Consider the following 27,779-nt stretch of genomic DNA (forward strand, 5'->3'; position numbering starts at 1 on the left):
AGGCGGCGTCAGGCGTAGCCCGGCTCTTTCAAACCCACCCGGGCTCGCTCCCTCCACACCCCACGCCGCCGTTTAGACACGGGGCCACACCACGAGCGTGGTGGGGGGGCTCTGCCTTCCCCCTGCCCCCCCGCGGGGCCGCCCCCGGGGCGGGGCCGCCGTCCTCCAAGCCGGGGCGGGCGGCGGGCGGCGGGCAGAGCCCGCGCGGGGCCTTGCGCGGGCGGCACCATGGAGAGCGGCGCGGCCGGACGCCTGGACGCCGCTGCCTTCCTGGGTGCCTGGCGCCGCTTCGACGCCGACGGCAAGTTTTTGGGGGAGGGGGGGGACCCCGCGACGGGCCGGGGGGGGGGTGCCTGTGAGGGGGTGGGCGCCCCCCCGGGTGGGAGCATGAGTGGTCGGGGAGCGGTGCCGCCAAGCACCACCCGTGGTGTCCCGTGGGGGGTTTGGCTTCCCTCTTCCCCCACGTCGTGTCCAAACTTCCCCCGTTTCGCCCCCAAAAGTTTTCGCCTCTTTCATCGCCTCGCCGCCCCTCCAGCTCTGTTGGCTCTCGGGTTCCCCGTTTGCGTTTGCCCCGAAAAGTTTTCTGTAAGGCAAACTCCTACGGGATCCCCGCGGTGCTGTGCCCACCACCACATAGGACCGAAACAATCAAATGGGGGGTGAAATCCCCTGAGCAGGCAGGAAAGGGGACCCCCACCCCGCAGCCTTGGCACAGCAAGCGGTCCCCGTAACACCGCACCACTGAGATGTTTCACTTGCCTTTAGACAACGGCTACATAGAAGGGAAGGAGCTCGACGACTTCTTTCATCACCTCCTGGAGAAACTGGGACCAGAGGTAAGTACCGTGCCATGCTCGTCGTGCACCACTTCACAAGGCTGTTATGTTAGCGGTTATTTGTATTTATTGTCCTCGGGTTGCTGGCTTCCCTAGCAATCCCTGAGGTAAAGAGCCCTTCGCTTAGCAACGAGGTGGCATTTAGGCAGGTAAAGCAACAAGTGCAAAATGTTGGAGCGTTTGTTTTCGGTCCTACATCTGCTCTCGCCGTGAGGCTGCAGCTGGCACCAGCTAAAAACGCTGATAGGAAGCGTGGAGAGAAAGTCATTTACTGCCGCCGAAACACGTGAAAAAGCAGTGACACGCAGCCTGGCAGGGCCAGGGGCAGCACAAAGGTGATGTTTTATTCCAGCAAGCGCTGATGAGATTTGTTAATGCGAGGGGTTTGTTTCCAAGGTCACGTCTTAACAAATATTCTGTCATTAATGTTAAATAGTGCTTAGGAAGAAGAAGGACGTCTGCACGGCTGAAAACGGCCAGAGGCCAGATAGGAGTCAATTACTTTGCTCATAAGGTCAAGCCCCGGCTCTCAAGTGTTTCTGCTTTTCTCCCCTGGTTTACTTTTCTACTTGTGGCAGCCTTCCCCCCTTTCACTCTGTGCTACTACCAGAGGTTGCGCAACAGTTTACAGGTGCTAGTTTTCCTGGCTCCAACCATACTTTGCCTTTGACTGCTTCTGCCAGTTAAGCACAAATCCTGCCTCTTTGGTTGTCTGATCAGAAGTATATAGGGCATATATTGATAATGTTCCTACCATTTTCACTATACAGCCTATGGTCAGCCAGTAAGAGAAAAGGAGTAAGTGTCTTCCAAATGGAAGGGAAGGGTATGCCAAAAAACAGACATTTAAGCAACAAGTAATTAATGAAAAGGGAAAAGGTAGCTAATGAAAGGCATAAAGTCATGAATATCAAGTGTAAAATCAAAATTACACTTACAAGCTGAGTAGGATTCTTGGGTCTTCAGGGCTACAATAAGAGAAGATGCTGTAAATCACTTTTTCATCAAGTTTTTGTTTAACTTGCAAGTAAGTGTGGATTGCAATATTGGCAGTTTCTGCAGAAGTGTTTCTCCAGAGCTCAGGTGGTTAGACGAACAGGTAAGCACATAAAGTTTAAAGCAAATCAGAAAAGACTCAAAGGTAAGCACTAAGAATCACTAGGGACCCAGAAAAGCAGTTCTGAAGAGAAACTGGAAACCTCATGGTGGGTTTGGACAGGGATGCCAAACTGCAGGCATTATACGATTAGAGGTCCAGAGGAATCTCCCAGCCCTGCTCGATCCCATAGCTGCCCCTCTCCAAATCCCATCCCATGTGGGATTTTGGCAGCAACCTCACACCAGCTGGGCGCAAACCCGGTGCGTTACAGCAGTTTTGGCAGCCTTGCTGCTGTCAGCATGAACTGTGCTGTACTGGGCTCACCTAGCTTGCACCTCGCTTGCTTTTGCTCTCTAGGTTTGGCCATTAAAAGAAAAAGCTTAGCGCAAAAGGAGGGAAGAAATAACCATCTCTCCCCCTCCCTCTTAAATGGAAGAAACGAATAGGTTAAATCTGGAATAAAGTGCTTGCTAGCTGCCAGGGCGCTCAGACAGGCTCTCAAGTGTTTTTGGTGTTCTCCCTTGGTCTTCTGTCACACGTTCATCAGCATTTCCACTCGGGCAGCGTTACTCTGGGCAGTAAGACAACCTGTTGTCTTCTTCCCATTGCTGACAGCCTGTTTGCTGTCCTCACAGTTTTATATGGGGACAGGCAGCACCAGAGCAGCCTGCCTCCTGCTCTGCCTGCAGGGGATAGCTGCCCCGTCCGTGTATGAGATCACCTGCAGCATTGCACGGAGCACACTTCTCTACCTGCTCTGTATGACGAGTTTTTGTAATGATTTTTCACCAATTTTGCTCTTTTTCACATGCTTTATTTTGTGCAGACTTGTGGTTATTGCGGGAGGGGTAAAGAGTCCCCCCTGCAATGCTTTTCACTGCCCTACAGAAAGATAATGGCATCGGTGATACGAGCAGTGAGCTGGGGCTGAGCATCCCTCTGCTTTAGTGCTCATTTTGACACTTATTTCTTCTGTGGCCTCTTGACATCTCTGTTCTCTTTCACTGTAAAAGAGAGAGACAGTAATATGTACTGGCGTAACTTCCAGATGTGTCGCAAGGATTAATTAGTGACTGCGTCTGAAGTGCTCTACAAGTGATAAATAATGTTATCAGCCCTGGAAGTTGTCTCTCCTTGAATAGCAAATGGTCTCATAATTATATTTTTTCAGCCTGCACTCTCTAAGCTGTTATTTCTGTTAATGACCACTGTAGTCCTTCAGCTCTGTTTTTCCTCCCAGCTACTCCGCAGCATCCCCAGCTGACACTAAATGCCAGGGGATCAGAGCAGCTGGGAAAACAATGCAAAGCGAGCCCTCAGCAATCTGGGAGTCAGATTTCTTGGTGACGGGGCTGAGCAAGGAAGGAAACTTGAAATGCCATCCAGCGAGGGAGGCTAATGCAGTGTCTTTTATTGAACCATCAGGAAGCTGGGGAGAAAGGGAAAACTTTGAGGCAAAGGTAGACCTGAGTTTTGCCAATGCCTTGTAACCTTATAATAAACAGACACGAATCCCAGATGCTGCTTTCTGTCTCTCCCCCTCCAGCAAGGGGCAGTTCTAAGAAAATGCCTTTGATTTCCAGATGTGCATTACACGTATAGAAGTTGTCAGTGCAACACAGTGGATTTATGGCACTGATGTACTCCAGTCGGTGTAACTTCTCCATCAGCTGGCAGGGCTTCTGTGAAGAAGTGGGTTGTTTTGTTTGCAGGGTATGAGGGACAATTCAGTCCAACACCAGCCCAGGTTTGTGAGCTGCTATCTGTTATCACTCCTATGACTTCTCTCGAACCACTTCAGCCTCCAGCTTCACTGTATGGATGCCATTGCCTGTGCTCTCTTCTCCTGCTTGCTCGTAAACCTCGTTCTTCTACGTTATGGACAGATTTCCATTTGTAAAATCCATTATCCTGCAGTGAAAATTTAGTTTTCTTGCAGCACTGAAGAGGTAGTTTTATTGGAACAGGAAGTACTGCCCCTATATTTCTCTCTTACATCACTATGCATCTTTCGTTATAGAAATTATTTAGGATCTTCCTTGCTTCTTTTCTATAGTTTTAATGAAGCTCTATGTATGTTCTGGTAATAATTAGATAAGGAGAGGTTTCTAGATGAATACTGTAAATTTCAGATTAGCCTTTTACTGAAAATTTCTATAAAATCCATTATATCTGTGCAGATACAAAAAGAGTTGTACATTATCATTGCACTTTCAGGGTTCTTTCACACAAAGCTCTTTGTTTAAATTATTGTAAAATTAGGCAGAGATTTAGGAACAGCAGACTTCCAGATGAAAGTTTAGTTGCCATCACCCAACTGGAAGTGTGTAAGAGGCCATGCGTGGAAATCTTTGAAGTGCAAATTTGTTCAGGTAAGACAGGTATTAGCCTTGATATAATCCCCGCTCCCCCAAACCACCTAGATAGTTATGACTGGGAGGGACTGAAGCTAATCTTCAGGAGCTCAGCCTGAACAGCTGTAAAGGATTTGTCTTTGATTTTTACTTCCAAAGATGAACAGCCCCCAGCCTCTCGTGCATGTCAGCCTCGCCTCGCACAGCGTATTGTTTGTCTAAATCGTGTGTTTAACTTGGTGGTCAGATGACATGGTCAGGAACAGCTAGTTGCTCAAACCAAATTTAACGTCCAAAATATCAGCCAGCCTCAGAGTCACCCAAAGCAGACTGCCCCTATGTTGGGCCACCCCAATAAAGGCAGGGTCACAGAGCAGGTCTCTGGTGACCAGCAGGTCAAGTAAGAGCAAGAAGACCCCTAGCAAAAAGCATTCATCTTGCAGCCTCCTCCAGGCTAACTCAGAAATCTAAACCCTGAGTCAATTCTGGTAATTGCCCAAATACGTTGATTTATTTAGGTGTGGCTTTTGTCAGCCTTGATTATCCCGACCAATTCCTATTCCAGTTCCTGCAAGTTAAGGCAGAGCACTGCAAACACCTGGAAGTATCTATAATTGCAAGCTCAACATGCCCATGGGAATAACAGGCAAAACTGATGTGTTTTCATTGCCCGAAGGCATGTCAAAAAACATTCAGCCTACTGGAAAGGGCAGAACAAAGAACCTGTCCAAAGCCTAACCACAGAAACGTGATGGCACAGGGAAGGCTGCAATAGCCTTTGTTCGATGCTGGTGTCTTCTATGTGAAAAAAAGATTTCCCACATATGTGCTGATGAGAGCTAAAGCAAAATAAGCAACAAAAGCCCGCAAGGGATGACAGGGTAAGTGCTCATCTATTGTAGCATGCAGGATTGTAGTAAATCCTAACCAAAGTACAGGGCCAAGTCCTCCAGCAATAGCAATGCAGGTCAGTAAGCAAGATTGGCCCGGTAGCTTTGGGTGAAATCACATGCCAGCGAAGACAAAGCGGTCCAGCATACAACTGCATGGACGAAGTGAAATCATTCATGAATATATACTTGTTTAACACTACAGGATTTAGAGAACAAATGTTTGGCCAAAAAAAGTTCCCCTTCTAAAGTCGAAGTGTATGTTTCTGATGTCTCATCTGGTCTTCTCTGGCCTGCCACCATTACTATGTGGTTTTTGGCATGGTGATTATTGTCAAGGTTGTTTTCCAACTATCATTCTTGGCAGATGTAATTTATTTTCACAGATCTTGTAGGAACTTGATATCACTGAGACCCTTTGCACTTCTATCAAATTTGGCTGAAACGTTGTTAGGAGAAACATGTGCTTAAGATAAGCTTCATTTTTTTTTTTTTCAAGAAACAGGCTATAATAGTCACTTACATTTAACTTCTTCTTGCTTTTTATACTGTTATCAGTATAGGGACTGGCTTCCAAAAATCATGTCAAGAAGGAAAAAAGAACACTTATGACAAGGTTGTCTTGATCAGCAGGGATTAAATGAGGCTGCCCCTTTCATCAGATAGTCGAGTCTCCTTAGCGCTCCATGCATTCGCTTTTTGCTCCCCCAAAACAAATGACTCGTAGCTGTATTTTCATCATGAAAAGCTGCTGACAAGCACATGGATCCCTTAAGGAGTAAAAACTTACTTAATCAGAAAGCATGGGGCAAGGGTACAACAATATGAAAGGAATAGGTTAACGAAGGAGACAGATTACAGCCAGGTTTCTGAAGAATCATAATCAACCATGACAAAGAAATTAAATGCTGCGTGGATTAAAAAAATGTGAACATGCCCTTTCCATTATTACAAACTGTATTAAGAATTAAATTACCTTTGTGATGCTAAGTATTTCGAAAGGGTTTCCACAAAAGATGAAGACCGGACTTGGAAAAGAGAAAGCAGAAAATTCATTTGTTATAGCAACTTCAATTATAGAAGTTCCCGTCTGCAAAACTACATGGAAGAGCATCCGTAGAAAGAAATTTACTGCTCAGCCCTGAGATATGTATGAACAAAGTCGCAATAATATTTTAAATTGTACTTTTATGAGGAAAAAAAGTGACGTGTCCTCCTTCTCATAGGGCATAGTAAGGATTTATTCCTTGACCAGGAAGCATGAGCATGCAACAGAGCTTAGAAACCACGCAGCATCCAACCTGTGAGGGACTTTATATTCATATAGAATAGATATTCGTATGTATAAGGAATACATATATATGTTAGTTTATATAAAGCTGGAGCTTTATACTCCTTCATATGAAGCAACCTACAAAGGGGTTAGAGCATCCCTCTGTTCCAGGCTAGTTTTTATCCTCATTACAGCCCAATGAAGATCGTATTTCTTGGGATTATCAGAGAATTGCTTTTTTTTCCCCCTTAAGTGAGCGTCAGGGAGGACTTTGCTGGAGGTTACCTTCTGCTGCAGGGCACTCAGCGCACTGAGGGGCCCTTCCTCCCTTCCCAGCCGAGTACTTGCTCTCCCAGCAACCACACTCTTCCTCAGCCCAGCCCTGAGCAAAGCCGGAGGCCAGTCCCAGTTCAGATGTGTTTTCCACTCTTCATTACAGTGTGGATGGATGCTAAATGTGAGAATCTCCATAGCTGTTTCTGCTTTAAGTGGGCAGCAGTCCAGGTCAAAATTGTGCTCCTTTGTCGATTAGGATTATTACCTCTTGATAAAATTCTCTTCCAAAAACTCACGGAGGTGCATGCAGCAGGGAAAATACAGAACGACAGCTTGCGTTCTGTGGAAGGCCTGCCCATAGATGCAACAGCATTTGCTTTCACAAACTTTCACAAAAGCAGAAGTTTATCGAGTTGCTAACAAGTTTGCAAAATTTTAGCCCAAGCATTGAACACTTCTGAAAGCTTTACAAACCTTTGAAAGCAGGGAGAGAGGATTAAAATGGAGATGATGCTTGAGACAGGCAACGTGGTCAAGACAGCATTAGCTTTTAAGAAAAAAAAAAAAAAAAAGGATGTGCTCAACTACAGTGCAATCACTCCAATCACTCCTCAGAGAATGGTGTCCTCGAGACTGGATTTTTTTCCTTACTCCCCTTATATTCCATAGAGGATTGAATAAATAGAGTGCAAGCCTGAGGCATTTGCAACAGGCACGTGTTTGGCTTAGGCTTTCCTGCTTGCTTCAACCTTTAGTTGAACAGCAAATTAATAATTACAGGGGAGGGAAGGAGAGAAGGAGGGAGGGAGGGAGGGAAGGAAGGAAGGAGGGAATGAAGGAAGGAGGGAAGGAAGGAAAACGCAAACTTCCTGGGGAATCTGGTGGCCATAGCACTGCGAGCAGCACATATGTAAATGGCATCCATCCTTGCCTGTGCCTGTCTGGAGGGCTCTCCTTCTTGTTCTTCAGCCTCTGCCCTTTCTCCCTGTATTATAAGACTTGCCCTGATCTGTGAGGCAATGAAATATTCGTAGGAGACTAAAGGCAACTGGAACATAACATAGAAAATACTTTTGTCCAAATATTTTCAAGAAAGGGTTTGGCATCTCCATCCATGGTCTTGGCTCTTCCCTGCAGCCTGCTCAGGCTGCTCCACAGCAACCTACAGACCTCCAAAGTCGGATTTTAGAGTGAGAAGATACAACAGGAGTCTGCAGTTCCTGTCCTTGCTTGGAGAAGTGGAACAAGTCATGCAAACTACATGCAGGCTTTTTTCCACCATTTTTGTGACTGAGAGAGAATTGGAACAACCTACTGCTCTGCTCGCTCCCTACCTTGGTTTGTGAACATCACCTTTGAAACCTTATGGTCATATTCTGAGAAGATATATCATGCGTAGTGTAAAAATCTGCAATATAGAAATTATTTTGCCTTGAGTGTGCATCTTGGGGAAGCCCATTTGTACAGCATCTTTTACTTCCCTTTTATTCTTTGAAAGCAAAAATTGCTTTTTAGCAGATGCCACTACCTGTTGTGTTTCATAAGCAGCGTATTTATGAACAGAGATAGCTTGGCCAGTATGAAAAATACACTATAGTGTGACCTCTCGGACTAAAACCTATTGGAGCTGTGTTTCTGTACATTCCAGGTTTGGAGTATTTACTCAATGTATTCCATAGCTTGAATCACTTAAAAAAAAAAAAAAAAAAAGGAAAGAAAGAAAAAAGAAAAAAAAAGAAAAGGAGGCAGTCTTATTTTCATGCAGATAACATTCCTGCCACACAAAGTTCAATGAAGTAGTGGTTAAAAGCTGACACGAAGTTGAGCATTTAACAAATGACTAGTCTGTACTCTGCAGCACATTTTGTAAAATATCAGCTCTGATTATAGTTTCAGAAATAACTTATCCTACTGGGCCTGGAGGAGGATAATTTCAGAGTACTTTGCAAGCCTATTGAAGTCAGCAACTGATAGGCTTGCCTAATGCCTGGGAAGTGTCTGGAAGCGTCAAGGTGCAGTCAGGAGGCAATTTAAATAGCACGAGGATCGCGAGCTATAATGCCGAGGGGATGGCCCTCCGGGGCATCTCCCCTGCGGCGCTGCGCCCCAAGGGACGCGCTCCACCTGCCCCACAAAGAGCCACCTGGGTGCCCCTGTCCTCCCATTCCCCCTCCCAGATCCCCAGATTTTCCTTCATCTGGCTCATCCTCCATTGCTGCAGATAGTGACGAGATAAAAGAGGTTCGCTTGCTCTAAGCAGGGCCCCCCTCCCGGTTACTTTGACTTGACACTTATAAATTGAAGCCGATTAACATTTTCTCCCTGATTTCAACATAGGATCCTCTGCGTGGACCATGCGATTAGCGATTGATATTACACCATGCTGTGAAAGGTTTTTGTGTGAGCCCCTAATGACTGTGTGCAGGCAGATGCTCCTGAGCTCTGAGTCTGCTCTGAAGCAAGGTGAAGGCAAATTAAATGATACCATAAACGATCAGTCATAACATCTGACTACCCATTTAACTCTAGATGTCTTTTTTTGTGTTATTACTAGCAGCAAATTAAGGCTTTTGGAAAATACCAGTCACACCGAAATATGTGGGAAAAGCTGGTGACAACGCGGGGGTCGAAATAAGCCTTAGCTTAATAAGCTTAATCAGAAGATATGATATCTCACCGCCTTTCTAATGGCTTCATCTGTGACATCCTGGTGTTTCTCTCCAGCCCAGTCACTGTACAAATCCCCTGCGGCAGAATTGCTCGAGAGCAGCTGGGAATGGCATTGTCAGCTGGCTGCTGCTGAGTATGGGCAAGGCCAGGAAGGTTTCAGAGCATCAGGAACGATCAGTTCCCTTCGTGGTGGTTTCAAACACCCATCTCAAGCGAGAAGATGAGCTGCACGGGCAGCGCTGTTACTCTGCTCAGAGGGGCTCCAAAAGTAGACGAAAAAGAGAAGCTGGGTTAGGAGACCCAGAAAGACACTGCTATATCCGTAACTCCACCCAGATGTTGAGAAGATAAAACCTTTCGAGGGCTTTTCTACAGAGGTGGCAAGGGTTTAATTTATGCTCTTGTAAAAATGATAGAAAAGCATGCAGAGGGCCTGTTGGGGTTCTCCTGCTCCCAGAGAGGCTGGGATCGGAGCCAGGAGCTGGCCCGTGCGGGTGCCGAGGGCAACGTGACGCGGTGACCGCTGCTGAGGGATTTGCCGGCTGGGCTTCCCAGCCCAGCCACGAAGCTTGTCTCACCAGAAGGCTTTCCCCGTGGTGGAGAGGTCAGGCTTTGTGTAGCCAAGTCAGACCAGATACCCTAAAGGTTACTGTTTTAAGAAGAAGTCATGCCTGGTTAACCTACACGTTGTGTTTCACCTGTCACAGCAATGCCTGTCAAAACATATAACCTGACAAATCCTGAAAACTCCTCACTGCATATGAATTGATTAGGGGGTTAAACAGATGCAAAGGGAACATGAATTGCTTGAAATCCTATGTTGTTAACCCAGAAATGCTGACAGGGCTTAGTGCCAGGTCTGGAACCAGCTGACTGGCAATAATAAGCAGCCATCTTGCCCCACAGACAATTTTCAAGGCTGATGATCTAGTGAACCGCAGGGATGTTCTTCAAGGATAAGGGTGTCTTCCTGAATGAAGCAAGATGAGAATGAGCAGCATCAGAACTGCTGTCATACAAACCCAAGCAAAACCAAACCCCGGGGATACAGTGGGAACAGCTGGCTAAAGAAGCAGCATCACTGAAATGTTTTAGGGTCTCCAAGCACTGGTCTCCCAGCTGATAACTTAGTTACCACAAAGTTATGAGTAGAACTTATTTCCAGATATTCGACTGAGGCAGTGTGTTTGTGGACTTTTAGAAGCGTTAGCCCCCAGCTGTAAGGATGCAGTGTTCCTGGTGGTTATCTGCGGGTGAGACCTCCTCCAGGAGGCTCGAAGTGCACTGGAAGTGCCCTCAGCAACTTCCACGCTCGTGTTGTTTTCCCCATGGCAGGACACCATCACGGAAGAAAAAGTTCAGAGGATGAAGGAGCAGTTCATGTCCGCCTACGATGTCAGCACCGATGGCCGCTTGCAAATCCAAGAGGTATTTCTCCCTACCCCCAGCCCAGGGTTTCTTTTGCAGAAGGAGGGAGGATGAGGGCCTGGAGCAGAGTTGGGAGATGTGGGAGACGGAGCTGGGTGGCGAGGGGGTGAGTCACGGAGGGACTACGTAGCCAGATCTCTTGCTCTGGGGTTTATCTCCATGGCAGCTTCTATTTCTCACACTGCATCTGCAGCCATCCAAGCTTTCCTTATCTTTACTTTCCCTGTTTTTTCAGCTTGCAAATATGATCTTGCCAGATGATGAAAACTTCCTGCTGCTTTTCCGCCGAGAAACTCCCTTGGACAACAGCGTGGAGTTCATGCGGGTCTGTATCTCTGCCTTTGCCCTTTCCCCTTGCACACCAATAGCTTCAATATACGCACTCCAACAACATTACCCTGAAGAGTTAGGCCAGGCTGTGAAGGCACACAAATGCATCCCTTCCCTATTCAGGGACACTGAGAAACTCATCTTTGGCAGAATGGGTGCAAGAAAAATTGTGAAATACAAACTCTTTTTTTTTTTTCTCCACAAGTTCCTTCAGTTGAAAGTTTTGACATTTCAAAGACTGCTTGCAGTTGCTTTTATTTTACATTCAAACTGGGGGCTCCTGCAGATCCATGGCCAGCTGTGTACCAACCTATAGTCAAGGCAATAACCACACTGAGAAGCTGCGTGTACAAATTAGGTAAGAAATGCAGGCCAGTTTCTCAGTCTTTTCTTCCATTTATAGAAACCATGTCTGCATTAAATACGTGATTGCAGCGTGTCACATGTACAGCATCCAAATGAGAGTAAACGCTATTGTGTGGAAAGTTTATTTTATTTTGTCCACAATTAGTTAAATATTGGGTAACACAACAGCTTGCTCGTTAGGGGAGTCCCAATTCAGATCTTTACTATCTCCAGAGTGGGTGATTAATTGCAATATTTATGCAGTTGTATCCATCTATCCCCATCCAGATCTGGCGCAGCTACGATGCTGATAGCAGTGGATTTATTTCAGCTGGCGAGCTCAAAGTAAGTTATTCTAACCAGTCTCCTTGGGCTTGATCTACAGCTCACAGATGTCAACGGGAGCCCTTCCGTCGCCTTTACCAATTGGCTGCCTTTTTGTGCAGATGACAAATGGCACTTCTAGCTTGTTCACAGCCAGTTTAAGGGCAGGGCACCCTCCAGCCTTCTGGCACAGCTGCAGGCACCGTGCTGGGCTGGAGGAGGCTCTGCTGTCACCCCTGCTGTCCCACTGCCCCCTCGCTCTGCCCCGTGCCCCCTGAGGAGCTGCCTCACCTTGGCTTTGCTCGTGCACCTCTCCCAGCCTTGCTGAACAGAGCTGTCTTTTATTAATGGGGTTTCTACATAACCTCTTTCTGAATCTGTGGATTTTCTCTATGCTGATTTTGTTTTAAAGCTATGGCTTTTGAGGCAGATGCCTGTTCAGAAACCACCATGCACACGCTTTGAGCAGTCCCTGGGCTGCAGCCTCCATGTGCAGCCCCACGCAGGCAGATACTGAAGTGTTTTGCTGAATGGAGACTGTTTTCATCTGACATCAGTTAGCAAATACTGCAGGATTTATGTTATCTTTTACATACTTTGCAGGTGATTTTTTTTCATTACAACTGATTCTGCTATGCCTGCTCAGTGGAAATTTGGTTATTTTCTAATTTATTTGTAAAAAACATGCTTCAACTTAAAATGTGAGTTTTACATGAAATTGAAGGCACTGGTACTAATCAGGAATGTGGAATTAGATTAATGTGCCCCTGCTGAATTTGGATCTAGTTTCTTACTGTTCCTTCTTGAGTTTACTCTGAAGAGTAACATTTGACTCTTTCCTGACTACAGGATTTCCTGCGAGATCTCTTTTTGCAGCATAACAAGGTGGTTGCTGAAGTAAAGCTGGAAGAATATACTGACACGATGGTAAGAAAAGAGAGCAATAATATTATTTGGATTGTAGTACTGCCTAAAAATCTCTCTGAGGGTAAATGTCTCAGTATATGGTGCCACAGATGCCCTCTCAAAGGCTGCTTCTTCTCCAGGAGATCCCTGTGGGAAGTTAAGCAGCACATGCTGCTGCTGCTTCTTTTCACTGTACTGGACATCAGCCGTGAGCTGTATTTCAGTTGTTTTTCCTTTGAGTTGAATAGTTTATTATGAGAAAACAGTTTGACTTTGTGCCACAGCAAACTAAGCCCTAAACCTGTTCAAAAAAATGGGTGAGGTGCATGCATCCTTCTTTGGGGCAGGTTCAGTCTCAGACAGGTCCTCAGCTCCTTCTCTCACTTCCTCCTAGCAAAACCTTTTGCCCTCAAGAGATGCAGGTATCCATCTCTTCTCCTCTGCAAAACCTAGAAAGACTTGCTGGCTCCCCGCTGCTTCCCTGAAAGGCTGGGAGCTTGAAGGCTTAAAGGCTTTGGCTCTTCCCCTGCCTTCTCACAATGTAGTTTTTATACTGCAATCATCAGCAACATAATATTTGGTGTAAATTTAGCATCAGTCACCTCAATTTCAGAGCAACTTACTTTATCAACCATCTGAAAACAAGGAAGAAAGAAAAAGCCCATTTCTGATGTCATTATCAAGGGTATCATTTGAGTTCCACCAGAAGACTTCTACTGTTGCAATTTTCTAAATGATTTTCACACGGGACTATCTTGCTTCTTGGCACAAAATCTGTGTTTGTACCTACAGAAGAGCTTGGTATGCAAGCAAATGAGGAGCTCCCCACATATTTTGCAATACCACGTTATGAATGCATGAAGCGTCAGTGACTAAAAATGTGACCCTTGAAAGCAAAGTGAAAAACTGTACCTAATGGTGTACAAAAGTGTGTACGTCTTTTCGTATTTATAGAACAGTGAAGGGAGAGGAAAGCAGACTGCAGAAATTATTTTCCAGCTGGAAGAGCTTGAAAACAATAAAAATCCAGAAGCTACAGCCAGAACGAAAATCTTTCCAGCAGTGTTTGTAGGTAGCAAACAGCTTTTAGGCTGCTCCATTAAGGTTCCCTTCCCCAGCGGCTCATCTCTGACCGAGGGCTGCTGGTGGATAGGCGATCTGAAGCTCACAGACATTGGGCGGCTCATTTCCTCCAACTTTTTTCCCTTTCCAATAATTTCCCGAGAAATATCTGTGATTTCTGCCACCCCAATGCAGCTAGATAGCAATGCAGTTGGGAAGAAATGTGGTGTGGTGATGCAGTCCAGGGCTGACAGCCAGGGGGTCTGGTTTCTATTCCCATATTTTTTATAGATTGGCTTTGTGTCTTTGAAGAGACAGTTTAGTCTCTACGCTGCAGAATAAGATTTGATCTGGGAAAGGGAATGCTTCATATATCTGGGAAAATCTGTGACTTGAAATGCAAGTCTGGCTCGTGAGGACAAAAGTTTGCAAAGCCATAATGCCAAAAGGATCACGGATGTTATTAGAAAATTAGGATATGGCAGATGACTTTTTCCCCTTATGATTCTTTGTTATAAAGATTGAGGATGTTTACAAACACACCTGATCCCAGGAGCTAAGGTAGGATGTGAAATCACAGACTAACATCACAGGTGTTGCAATACCCTGCAGTAAAATGGAGGGTATGCATTCTGCGTATCACGGCAAGGTAAGAGCATCCACGTGGACAGTATCTCTACAGTAGCAGATGCACTGCAAAAGGTGATTGCATGGGAACTTGTCTGAAGCAGCAGTGCAAAATTATAGGGAGGGAAAAAAGATTCAGTCTTATATTATCAGCGTATTAAAAAGAGAGAAAATTGTATTAAAAAGGGGAGAAAAAATGACTTGAGGTGCCAAGAACAAAGGTATGATGCCAAGACCCAGGTGATGAGAGCACTCTGCTTTCTATTCCTGCTTTCTGCACAGAGCAGGAAAGTCCCGCCGGGAAACTTCTTCCATCACCACTGTCGGGGTGATAGAGGCCCTGACATACTTGGCTGGAAAGCCGGAGCCTCACATTTCATTACTGAGGCTTTTACAGGCTTTCTGTTGCATCTCTAGCAACCATCAACACCATCAACAATTCCTTTACTTCAGAATGGAAATACTTGTATTTCTTTCCCCACTGCTTTGTTTCCACCCTTGTTTAGAGCACAAGGTCTTCTGGATGAGGACCTGGTTTTGCCACCACAGCTACAGAGCGTCTGATGGTGGCCCATCCATCCTGTTCAAGGCTTTCAGGTGCCACTGTAATAACTTTTGGCTGAAAGAAGCAGCATCCCAAGGAGCTGTAATCCCATCTGTCTCCACAGGCATTTACAGATCTTTGTCCTCTTCTCCGTGCACTCCACAGCTGGCTGCATATATCTTAAGCAGCTGCTGACACACTGAGTAGGCCCTCGAGCTTTCTGGCAATAGGGATGAAGGGGAAAAGATAGAAATGATCATTCTAAAGAAGATAGCCCAGGCATGAAAAGAAAAAAAAAAAAAAAGAATTTAAAAAAAAGTCCCTTACAATTCTGTGCTAGGTGTTTGCGGCCTTAACTTGTGAGAGGTATAAACAGGTATCACACTAACCAGTGAATGGCAACTACTTGCAATTTGCTTATGCTGCTATAAATGATCCTACAGGGCATGAACAAACAAAGGGAAAAGAAAAAAAAAGAAACAGCTGGGAAGAGGTAGAAAGTATTCATTTTGAAAGTATTGCTTTTGTTTGCTGCTTTGAGGAGCCAGAAGTGTCACTAGTGCCTCAGAAAAGAAGTACCCCTCTCTCTCTGCCCTCGGTTTAACGTAGCACCGCAAATGTTGGTCCTGAGCAAATGTGAAGGAATAGGGAAGAGAAGATGGGAGTGACATTAATGCTCACTGTCAACAGAGAAGGCTCTCTCCTGGCTTACTGGATTTTGGACCCAGCTACGAGTCTTATTTCCAAATTTGTGGTGTAGGCTCTTCAGACTTCTCAGATTCAGATGCATTTACATATGTAGACTGATACATGTATGTATGTATGTATACACACATACACACATACATATTAATATTTTTATATCATTCTAACGTTATATTTTGTATATATTTACTTATTTATATGTATGAACACATTTCTCATTCCTTATCTTTAGCCACTTCAAGTCAGACATAGGTGAAACCAGAGTATCTGAGGTAGCACTTCTGCTCTGCTTCACTGTTACATGAAGCACTTTCCCATTTTTAACATGTGTATATTGGCTGTCTGCAGAAAGTAGCATCACTTTATCAGGTTGCTTAGAAGCCATTTGTTAGCAGACTATTCTATTTCCTTGTGACCTTGACATACTTTCTTCAGAGAACACTGATTTAGATCGGGGATTAGATGAACAAATAATGAACCCTTGGGAAGAAAAGAGATAGGGAATTGGCATTGCACAAGCACCACAAAATTTGTTAAATCAAATCTTAAGGAGCACCAAAGTCACTGAGAAATGTTGTGAAAGAACATCTGAGTTCTCAAGGCTCTTGGTGGGGGAATGAAAGTAGCAATTCTGTGCTGAGGAAGCCCTTTTGCAGGGTTTCTGTTAGTTTTTTGCTTAAAGATATATGTATATATATAATACATGCTTGTATTGATAGTCATTAAGGGTGTATTAATATCTACTTACACACAGGCATTTGCATGAGAATATAAACAGCGATGTGCTGTTCTGAATCTCTGAAAAAAAGTCTGTGGGTTTGTCTTCTTCCAGAAGAGACAAACCACAGATGACTTCTAGACTGAGTTGTGGGAAGGGAGCAAGGTGCTCAGAGGCAGAAGCAAAGCTTTGTGTTGCTCTGAGCCTCTCTGGGCAATTAGAAGATGTCGGGGCCGGGGGGGGAGAGCAGGGAAGAGGGAGGGAATTAATTGAAAGTGGAGGCTTTTAATAGCATGGTAAGAATATTATGCCTTCTTTAAGCAACACAAAATGGAGAAATGAAAACTTGCCCCATTACTGCTTCATCATGAGAAGGAGAGTGTGGAGGATGACAGTAGTATTAACAACCTTTCCCATGCTCCTGGTGAAGTTTCAGTTCATGCCTACCCAGCTTATGCTTGCATTTCCCAGCATTTTGTCACAAGTGACAGCTTCCATACATACACATAGCTGTGTACTTCAGCAGAATGTTGTAAATGCCTGAATATGAACCAGATTTAAGACATAGCTTTTGATGAAATTATGTATTCATCCCTTGTCTTCTGTAAGAACAAAATTCACACTCAGCTCTTGCATTTTTGGCATATATTATTACCTTGTTCATAGAAACGTCAGGAGTTCGTAGCTTCCCAGATAGCAGCATGCTACTCTAATTGGTAATCCCAGTGTCTACAAGCCACGTGCAGGGGAAAGCTCAATACTGAGGCAAAGTTCAGCAAATTATGTTACATACACTGCTGAAATAGTCACACATAGAACACTGATACTCACTTTTTGAATTGCTTTATGTTGATATAATCAGGCCGAGCATTAGAATGTCCTGTAATTTGAGCATTATTATATTTTAGCAAAACGTAAAGGATAAAAATAACCAAAGCAGAATACACATTTTGCTCACCACAAACTAAATTTCTAGGAAGGCAAAAATGTAAGCGCAGTGACTAGTAATTCAATAAGCATTGGTCATGAACTACAACATCTGAAGAAAATTAGTATATGGATATGGCTGAGGATGAAATCTTATCTCCAGAGAAGTCAATACAGCAATCCTCCCAGTGATAATGCTGCCATAGTTTAACCACGCTTGTCTGCAGAATTTCTGGGGACGGAGCTGTGTATCCTGAGCAGTCACTGCCCCCCCATGTGAACCCACAGCTGACTAGGTGAGGGCTCTTGGTCTTCTCAGTGCGAATGGAAACAGTCTCACTTCTCCCTGAAGACACTCTGTGTCCATGTGAATTGTGCATTACCTTGGTTTTGTGTTGGATGGACTGTTGGTGCTTTTGTGGTTGCTGGCTGTCCCCTCTGCAAGGACGGTGCTGGAGGTTCAAAGTGGTTACTTCCTCATCTATGAAAGCCTGTCTGTCTGTCCATGTTCTTTGCCAATACCTGTGTATTTACACAGGGAAAATCCAGGTGGTTTACCTCCTTAGCACCTTATTGGACAAGCTATCTTATCCGTATAAATGAAGTCCTTTACGACCACCAAAGGAATAGTGCAGTGGAAAGACATCTTTGTTATGATGATGAAAGCCTAAGCAGAGCCTGTTATGTTTCTTAACACATTCTAATCCAACTTCCCAAAGCCCTAGAAATACGATGATGGAGTATGGCCTAAGACTGGTGGTTTAAAGGAGAGGTCTTTGTACTTCCCTTCTCGTAGCAGTGGTCCATGCTGGCCTTCATCCCAGGTTGCTCTGTATGAATGCTGTGACTCCAAAAGACTGCATCTCCAGCTCTGCATTGGCACTGCAGCCATCGAGCCTCCTAATGCCAGCCACCACACTGGGAGCCCTCCCTGAGAGCTTCCTTGTGGCTCTGGGTCAGTGCAACTCCTCTTGCTGCAAAAAGTCTGCCTTGTTGTGTGTGATAGAGAGGGTTCCCACATAGCTCTTGAAGGGTTCCCACATACCTCGTGAACACCATGGAGGGAAATCTGGCTCCTATGTCATTTCTAGACTTAATCCCAGTGGTTCTGTCGTCTCCAATTTTGCACCGTGCTTGCTGTGACGTAAGCCAACAGAAGCAGAAAATCACATTTCAGCTCAAACTTCACTTCCAAACATCAAAACCCGTGAAACATAGGTGCCTGCAGGCTTTTGAAAATCCCAGCAGGTAACAGTTTAGTCTTTCAAGAACTGAAAGACTCTTTGAAATCCTGCACTAAATGACTTACCTAGGTTATATAGGCAATCTGGTGGGACAGAGAACTGAACTTCTGTCCCAGGGGTCCCACAGGGCCCTCCAGGGCTCTGCAAAAGCCTCTGGGCCACCATCCTTCCCCACAGAAACAAGACATAGGCAGTCTTACTGCTTGGACGTGTGTCTTCGGTCTTTGTTTATTCACATGCAGTAACTTTTTTTACTCCTTGGCTATTTTAGTTATAGCTGATGCGATATAGGTGGTCGAGATGTACATTTTTAGAAGGTAGATGGTCAGGGAAGAGACAACTCTCTCTGTGTCTCCCCCCAGGGATAACACACTTCATTACACATCAGAGAAGGGACAGAAAAGTGTTTAAAAGTCAGCTTTAGTAATTCCACTGATCACAAACCTATTTATTTTGGTTGTTTACTTCTCTCCTTATCTCTGTCACAGAAAATAATTCGGGTTTATAATCTTATATGGCTCTTCAAAGCATGTGTGAGCTTGTCATATCTTGGTGTTTCAGTGGCCTTCTTTACAACACCTGATTGAGGAGGCAGAAATATTTTTTGCTGAATTTAAAGCCAATGGCAGTTTTAATTTAGCACTTGAATTGCAAGATGTAGCAACTTTCGTTCTGTGAAACCATATCTCACTTACGCTCTGTCTGCCTCAGAGTACACAGACTAAATTCAGACAAACAGAGCTAAGACTTCCCTGGTGCACTGCCATTAAAACGTCAGAGAATTAATTTGTGCAAACATTGGGTAGCTTGACAGTAAAACAAATGCATCATTTCATAAAGCATACTGCTGAATGCAACAAAGCTTTTAATGAAATTGAGTGTTATTTAAACATGCCAGACCTTATCCTTAACCACACTGAGATGCTGCATATCAGCCTGGCAGCATAAATACACCTTTCAAGAATGTAAACTGAAAATCCATCAAGTTTAACATATCAAGATGGTGTGCAAAGGCAAAAGTTTCAATTAGAAACAATCTCATAACAATTTAAAATATCTCCTTCTCCCATGAGGTATGCATCATCATATGGGGTGGGTACCCTCTGTCATTCTTTGTGTACTTATGTACACAATTAGCAGATCAGATCAAACACTTGCAAGCTTGAAATTTGAAAGTTTAATTAATGAACATTTCCCTAGGCTTTTCCATCACAAGATTGCCATATAGCGTGTATGCATGAGCTACAGTTGTCCAAATAATAGGATTAGGTCTACCTTGTTAGCTGTGGTACCTGAACTAATTCAGTGAATGCTATTCCATCTTCCCTACGTGTTTCCAATCTTTCATGTGGAATTCACAATGCAAGAATTAGACCGACCTAGCTCTTCCAGCAAGACTTTTTTTGCTCTCTGTTGACTGGTATGGGCAGCAAAAACATTGCATAGGTTTTAAAATTTCATTTAGGAGGTTTGTTGCAGAAAAAAAGAAAAAAAAAAGAATTTGAAAATGCAAAGGTTCTCTCTTGTTATTGCAAAAACAGAGATGAATGAAAGAGGTCAGAGAGGGGAGCTGGTTAGATATAAGTAGACATGGTAAACCACTGGTAGTTTAATGTTAAGCTCAAAGATGGAGTGGAAAAGAAGCAAATTGATTGGGGACGTTGCTTTTCAGTAAGCATTCCACTAAGGGATGTATTATCTCTGTAGTTAAATTTGTTTTAATGGAGTCTGCAATGCTTCTGGAAAATTGCAAAGGGTTCAGAAATGGATAAAGTTGAAAACCACTGGCTCAGAAAATTGATAATGAAGCAGAAAGGCTTTCACAACTAAACCATCACCTCTAATCTAGCCTGTTTCATTAGGGGCACAAAAAGCTCTTCAGCTTCTCACAGCTATTTGAGACTTCTGAAACCATGAAAACACTTTGTACCCACAACGTAAAGCAAGTGCAGGGCAGGTGGGACACTTGAAAGTCCCAAGAAAAATGGCTACATTAGGGTGCTTATTTTTTATGATAAATGAGATGAGACTTAAGATGTTTCATGGGAAAAGAAACTCATGGATTGTCTCAGACAGGTCTATGTAAAATGAAAAACAGGCCTAAGTCTGATTCTTGAACTGGAGACCAATTCTGTCCTGGTCCCAGAAGTTGCCATCATGGTTAGCGTTTATATATGTTTATTATTGTGATTGTACAGAGGTCAGGACCACATCGTCGTGGAGCTGAGCTTCTCCCAGAAGCTCTGTGTGTTTACTTTCTTGAGGCGTCACAGTGGGAATGGCACATCTGGAACTCTGTTTGAATCCAAAGCCTAGGCTGAAACACTGCCTTGTAGTCTCAAGAGAGTACTTCTGAAATTGCCACAGAGAATAACAGAAAAAAACTTCTTCGGGAACTCAAAAAACATATGCAGGAGGATCTGGGTGGAGTTCAAGGAGTTCTAAAGGCAGTAGTTTCCAGTGTGTTCTGATAAGGGCCTTGTGTCTCTACGTGAGGACTAGGCCAGCACCTTCAATGTGGCCTGCTCTGTCCTGGGCAGGCTGAGCTCATCCCAGTGGGGCAGAGCATCCACAAAACACTGCCTTCTCCCACCGTGCAAGGCTATCCATCTTATGGTGGTTTCTTACAGACCTGTGGATACTGTGGAGGTCACTAATGCTCCTCAGTGGCCTACATGGAGAGATTTAGAGAAACGTTTTCAAAAGCTGTTGAGTCACTATACAGCCCAGGGGCTATGGCATCCCTACTACCCACATTTTGGCACTTTCCTTAGCTGGCTAAATAGGAGTTCATCTCCATAAACTTCCTTTATGGAGTATTTTTCAGAGTAATTGTGCAAGCTGGATGTTGCAAGGCAGCCTGCGAGGGCTCCTCTGCAGAAGGAGCTATTATGGTTTATCTCCCTCTCTCCTCATAGAACATACAAAAACAGCTTAGCCACTAATGTGGCCATTTGGAAAGAGGTTTTTAAAATCTTATCTGTGGTGATTTACCTCTACAGGGAACATTAACCATTTTCTATTGCCTGCAGAAATACTACTTTATCTGCAAAGAACCGAAAGTTCAGCTTTTTCTCTCTGATGGCAGTGGGGTGCCGTCATTGCAAGGCCATTTCATCCCTTAGTGGAACCAGCATGAGCAGCTCCCACTCCCAGCTCTGCCTCCAGCTTTGCCTTGTTGCGGCCCAGGCAGACACCAGGGAAATGTCCTCGCATTGCAGTGGGACAAACTAAGGGGCAGAAGGCAAGGTGGAAGTGGTCAGCTAAGATGGAGAGGGACGTTGTGGACTGACCCTGTTTGAGAGAAATCCTCAGGATGGTTCAGCAGCTTTAACTGTCTCTCCAGCTCCAGGCAAAAAGAAAAGTGGGTAAGTGGCTTTCCTTGTGCCACTGAATATCTGCATTGATCTCAGGACATGATTTTTCCAGAGATCTCAGTATGGATCTTCAGTTGTCCATATGAGTTTTACACTTTCGATCAATAGGTGGAAAAGTGGGCCCATACCAAGTCCTCATCAAAATTCCCATCCAAACCTCAGTAGTGTAAATCACAGAAGAATTAATTAAAACTTGCTGCAGTATCTTATTTACTCCCAGCACAACAGAGGGCTACCACAGACTCACCAACCTCAGCACAGGCACCAGAGCAAAGGGCAGGGAGGAGGCAGTGCTGACAAAAAAAGGCATTGTATTTACTCAGTGGCACCCCAAGAAACATCAGAGGATGGTCCCTGTGAGCCTGTGGAGCTGAGGACTGGCATGTGCCTGCCCCAGCAGTGTGTTACCACACCAAAGGTTTTCAGTGATTTGGCTGCTTGTACCCACCAAATAAGAAATGAGGTTCATGGAAGTAAGACTACTACGTGTTCTGTTACCGAGGATCTGACAAAGAATGGCAATCCATCTTAGTAAAATATTGATTCTTCCCCCATTACAATATTGAATACATTTTTTTCTTTTTAGCTTTGAGCCATAAGTTTTTCATGTTTGCGACCCATTACACTCTACCCCCATAACTGACTCTTATTTGTTCCTTGTAGGGAAACACAGTACCAAATACATTAAATAAACAGATAATATCTGGTGGTGACTCACCAAAAAGATTGCATTTAGAAAAAAATAATATTCAGGGAAGGATAACTTTTGCACTCACCCAAATTAACCTCTTGATATTGGCAGCATGAATCTTCTTCCCAATCCTAGCCATTTTTTTCTCAGGGCACAGCAAAATGTCTATCAGCTTTTTTTCTGTGTCTTCTCCTCATGGCCTATCTATTTCATGGCGACACTGTCTTCTTGATTTTTAGATGAAAATCTTTGACAAAAACAAGGATGGACGGCTGGACCTGAATGACCTGGCAAGGTAGGCTTCAATTACAATGATGCGTTTTTTCAGCATGCAATGCAGATCTAGGCAAGGTGACAACTTACAGCAGCAATATCTCTCTGGGGATGTGCATTTGAATCCTAAATTACATCAGGCACTCTCATGTAGGCATCTCAGGTCTCTGACACATGGTCCCCACTGTGATAGCCTGTGAGTGCTTAGAGCTGATGACACTGAGCAATGCTAGGAGTGGTCCTCGGTCACCAATTTGCACTGTCACGGCTCGTGACACCTCAGCACGGCTCCCCAGGAGGTGGTGAAGAAGCCAGTAGCACTGCTTCTCCATAAGGCTGGCAGTCTCTGTCAGCAGGGGACAAGCATTTGTTTCATATCGCCATGTGCGGCATGGATGGCAAAGAGGTTTTGCTCCTTTATTGAGGAGTCAAGGCACCACTGCTGACGAGTTTGGCCACGTCAACAAGAGAGGATTTGGAGATATAAGGCAAAGATGCTTGTGAATGAAACATACTTCTTGCACCTTGAGCCCTTCAGTGTGTGGAAGCATTTTGGCACACCCCAAAACTACTGGCCCTAAGAGCCTCGGGGCAAGCAGAGCAGCTGGAAAGATGAAAGCTTTTATCTGGGCTGTGAGGGACTTGGGGAGTGAGGTGGGGGAAGCAGAGTAATCTGTGTGGCCTCAGCACTCAGGCCAGCATTACTTCATCCCTTCCTTTTCCAGCCAGCAATTCTTCCTCAAAAAGAGGGTGGTAAATTACAATTTCCTGTAACGCAGCACAGCAACCCGGTCACAGAGGAATAATAGTCTGGCAGCTCTCGTGTCAGAGGCTGGCAGCCTCCACTGCGGTGGGCCACCAGGAATAAATGCACTGTGAGAGGCGGCGGTGCTAAGAAACATGGTTTTCCGTGAGCCGAGGAAGACCTGCGGCTCCCCATCAGACAGGGAGGGAGGCACGTGCTTACTGAACAGCACCCTTGAATAACCCTGCAGGAGGTTTTCTATTTTAAAGGCCTGTAATCTCAAATCCCCATGCTTTATGAACTGAAATAGTTCAGAGCAGTTTGTGTGTAGACGACAAAGTGACAAGATCGTAATTTCAGTCTCTCCGTTCAGGATTCTGGCGCTTCAGGAAAATTTCCTTCTTCAATTTAAAATGGATGTAAGTATTTTTGATGCATTCCTCCCATCTCTCTCAGCTAAGATAACCTGGGCCAAAACCTGAATCTCTTTCTTTTCTCTTTCTTTTTCATTTGTTTCTCCTCCCTGCATGCAGGCTTGCAGCACAGAGGAAAGAAGAAGAGATTTTGAGAAAATCTTCGCACACTACGACGTTGTGAGTCCTAGAGGCCATTTCTTTGTGGTCTTTACATGACACTGATTAGATACAAGCTGCTAACAGTTCCTCTCCCTGGTGGGTGCTGTGGGTTGCAGCGGTGCCAGATCCCATGGGCCAGAGGTGCCCATGTACAGGTGGGGAGAGCAGAGCTGGGTGAAGCTCAGAGACCACGTGGCAAAGTTCACATTTTCACTTTTTCAATCACCACAGCCAGTACCGCTGCATTAACAATATCTCTCTGCAGGAGATGCAAGGGCTGCAGAAAAATGAAATCCCTTCCAGTACCGAGCCAAGAGTAATTCTAAATCTGGCCCTGGGCAGACAGAACTGCCCAACCATTGGTTAGAAAACAGCAATCCAGAGCCTCTTCTGCCATTCACACAATGGTGTGGTGTGATGACCAGCAAGCCTCACTAAATGGTGGGAGATGCTGCTGCCATCTGAGGGGAAGAGATGGTTTGGAGAAGAGGAAAGGATCTTAACATTATTGGGCTCAGTGACCAGGTGGACCTACTGACTAGTAAACATTTCTGTGTTTTTGACTTTCTGGAGGGTTTTGATGTTTATTCCATCTTTCAGAGTAAAACGGGAGCACTTGAAGGCCCAGAAGTGGATGGGTTTGTCAAAGACATGATGGAACTGGTCAAGGTATCTTCGTGGCTCTTACTATTTATTAACACCGTGTATGTCCTATAATAATGCAGTGCTTATTCTGGTAAAGTTATGTAAATGGAGTGGGTAGTGGGAACACAGAGTCAAACTTCACTTTGATCAGAAACAGAAACAAAAGTCATCATCTCAGCATAAACACTGCAGAGCATTTCACCATATCACAGAAATTCTGCCTGACAAATTAACACAGCTTGACTCAGCAGTTGTATTTAAGAAAAGTTCCTTCTAACTCATGCTCTGAGCTGAGCAGACATTATGGTATCACAAACGGTTTATGAAAATTTAGTCACCACCTACTCTACCCACACTGACATCGTTTTTGCTCTAATGAAATAAGTATTGAGGATAAAATAGCTGAAGGGTGTTGAGTTAGCTGAAAGAGAAATTGGAATGAATAATACGTGCCTCTGCCTTTTCATATCATATCTGACTGCAAAGCAAGGTGATGCTGGTCAGAGCTGAGAGCCCTCAGTTCTTGCTGACAGTGACGCAGACTGAAGGTTCCCAGAGCATCATCAAGTTCGGCTGAAGCTTCAGGAAGTTCATACGTAGGATCCTTGATGGTTGTGATTTTGTAAGGCCACACAATCAGCTTTAGAGGACGATATTGATAGAGCTGCCTCTGCAATAGAAATCTTCTTTGACTCAGAGCAAATCATTTCCCTTGTTATCCTGCCTTCAGGCTGCTGGAGCAGCTGTTCAGAGAGGACAGGGCAATTCATATTTAGGAGGTGGTAACAAGCACAAAGGTTTATATATATATAAAAAAACAAAAACAAAAACAAAACTGTTGTTACTCCTAAATTCTGCCTTCTCAATGATGAGCAAGTATACCTGTATTGATATCGATTGGCCTACAGTCCCAAGTCCATTTGGCAGACACCAAAGACCGCACCTGTGTGCAGGCAGCTGAGAGTCTGTATATGTTATGGCCATGGCACGTAGGGAAGGGTGTGAGGACAAATGGACCACTGGGCTTGTGCTCTGTGCACGTGTGTGCAAAGGAGTGAGGGTTGTACTTGCCCTAGGGGCCTTTCTTCATCAGCATCACTCCTGGGCACCACTAACTGTGTGCATGCATTTGATCTCCTCGTTAGGAAGTGGAGAGCAGGGAAGTGGTACAGCATTAAGAGCAGGCAGAGGCAAGGTGGCCCATAAAGTATGCCTTCAGCATTCATTTGATCCACTAAAAGTATGTCTAGGTTGCTGACTGGCCTGTAAAATGGTGACCTGGCAACAAAAATGCCATATGCAACGTGCCTCCATGGGCAGCAGATCCGAGAGAGGAAACTGAATGAAAGCAGAGGTCCAGACCTTTCTGCAGACACTTGTTTGATGCAGACTAGATACTGCTGATCCTGACTAAGGGCAAAAACCATCTCACATGTCCTCGTGGGACTCACTGTGCCATAAATCTAACCATGCCCATTTTTGCAGGACCTCATTTACCACTTCGCTCGTTTTCCATGTGGGGTCAGGCCACTTTGTTGCTCGCCCTCCAGAGCATCTCCCTGCTGCTGCACTGCCTCCTGCTTTTCAGAGCTGCTGAAATCCAGAGCTGTTTTCCCTCTTAACAGCATTGTTCTCTTTTGCCTGCAGCCCAGCATCAGCGGGGTGGACCTGGACAAATTCCGCCAGATTCTGCTCAACCACTGCGATGTGAACAGGGACGGGAAAATTCAAAAATCGGAACTGGCCTTGTGTCTTGGGCTTAAAATGACCCCGTAGCTGTGGCGGTGCTTGTGGCTGTGTTTTCCTTGTGAGATTGCCTGCTACTCCTGGTAAAAGTGTGCTGTGTAAGCAGGCAGGTGGTGGGGCAGGGGGGCGTTTGTATGAAGGGGCAGCAGATTGGGGAGGACAGTTTTATCAGTGCATACAAATACCTGAAGGGAGGGTGCAAGGAGGATGAAGCCAGGCTCTTTGCAGTGGTTCCCAGTGCCAGGTCAAGAGGCAATGGGCACAAACTGGAACACAAGAGGAGCACTTCTGTGCTGTGCAGGTTGCAACTGCCCAGAGAGGCTGTGGGGTCTCCTCCTTGGGGATCTCCAAAATCTGCCTGGACGTGGCCCTGGGCAGCCTGCTCTGGGTGTCCCTGCTGGAGCAGGGCTGGGACCAGGCGGCCTCCAGAGGTCACCTCAGCCATGCTGTGAGTCTGTGACAAGTGTCAGTGGGTGATATTCAGTAGATGCCACTGCTTGTGGGACCCTCCAGCAGCTTCTCTGCCCGCAAGCACACCATTTGCTCAGAAAAGGGGCTGCTCGCCTACTCCTGCCCCCGTGAAACACTGCCCAGCCTGTCTGCTAGAGTAGGGACAAGCATTTCCTAATGTCAGTGCTCTTGGGCTGCTGCTGCTCTGTGTTTCTCATGGCTGCCTACTGTGTGAAGTCACTACTTTGGTGAGCATTGTGCTTTTGTTTGTGCAGTTAAAATTTTGGATGGTTGACAGTGTATTTGTGCAGAAATAAAAAAGAAAAAAAAAGTTACAGAAAATCAGTAAGACTGGAGTTCATGTGTTATGTATGGAAAGCCATATGTTGCAGACTGACAGACCGTACAGAGTAGCCATTTTAGTTAAAACCCATCAAATGGCAAGAGGTTTTGCAACGCCTATCATCTGTAGTGGTTTTCAGGTCTGCCAGCAAATGGAACACAGTAGGTTCTTCCCATGGGGAAACCACACGTAACAGAAATTAAAATTACCTCTAGGATGAAGTCACAGAGTAACACCACTTCTGGAGGAAGCCTTTCTTAATACTGAAGTATTAAACAAGGTTTCCATAAATTGAGAAATTGGAAGAACAGAAGTCTAATTAAAGAAAAGCTCATAAACACAGGTGTATGTTTTTTTTAAATCCACGGGAATTAGC

The 27,779-nt window shown here is 44.9% G+C and overlaps 1 protein-coding gene across 1 annotated transcript; it reads left to right on the forward strand.

The window, feature by feature from the left end:
• SCGN (secretagogin, EF-hand calcium binding protein) lies at window positions 1-27,661 on the forward strand. Its single transcript, XM_083822731.1, has 11 exons — window positions 1-301; window positions 766-836; window positions 10,734-10,826; window positions 11,062-11,151; window positions 11,790-11,846; window positions 12,675-12,752; window positions 22,866-22,921; window positions 24,018-24,063; window positions 24,178-24,237; window positions 24,820-24,888; window positions 26,512-27,661. Exons 1-11 carry the CDS (start codon window positions 229-231, stop codon window positions 26,638-26,640), a joined length of 822 nt encoding a protein of 273 aa, XP_083678857.1. The 5' UTR covers window positions 1-228; the 3' UTR covers window positions 26,641-27,661.
• Window positions 27,662-27,779: the final 118 nt, after the last annotated feature.

This window comes from Anser anser (assembly GCF_964211835.1).
Source record: "Anser anser genome assembly, chromosome: 2".
Classification (NCBI taxonomy): Eukaryota; Metazoa; Chordata; class Aves; order Anseriformes; family Anatidae; genus Anser; species Anser anser.

Coding starts and splice junctions, on each gene's coding strand:
- SCGN (XM_083822731.1), top strand. CDS start 229: ATGGAGAGCGGCGCGGCCGGACGCCTGGACGCCGCTGCCTTCCTGGGT. Junction 10,827..11,061: donor GCCGCTTGCAAATCCAAGAG/GTATTTCTCCCT, acceptor CTGTTTTTTCAG/CTTGCAAATATGATCTTGCC. Junction 22,922..24,017: donor GACCTGAATGACCTGGCAAG/GTAGGCTTCAAT, acceptor CTCTCCGTTCAG/GATTCTGGCGCTTCAGGAAA.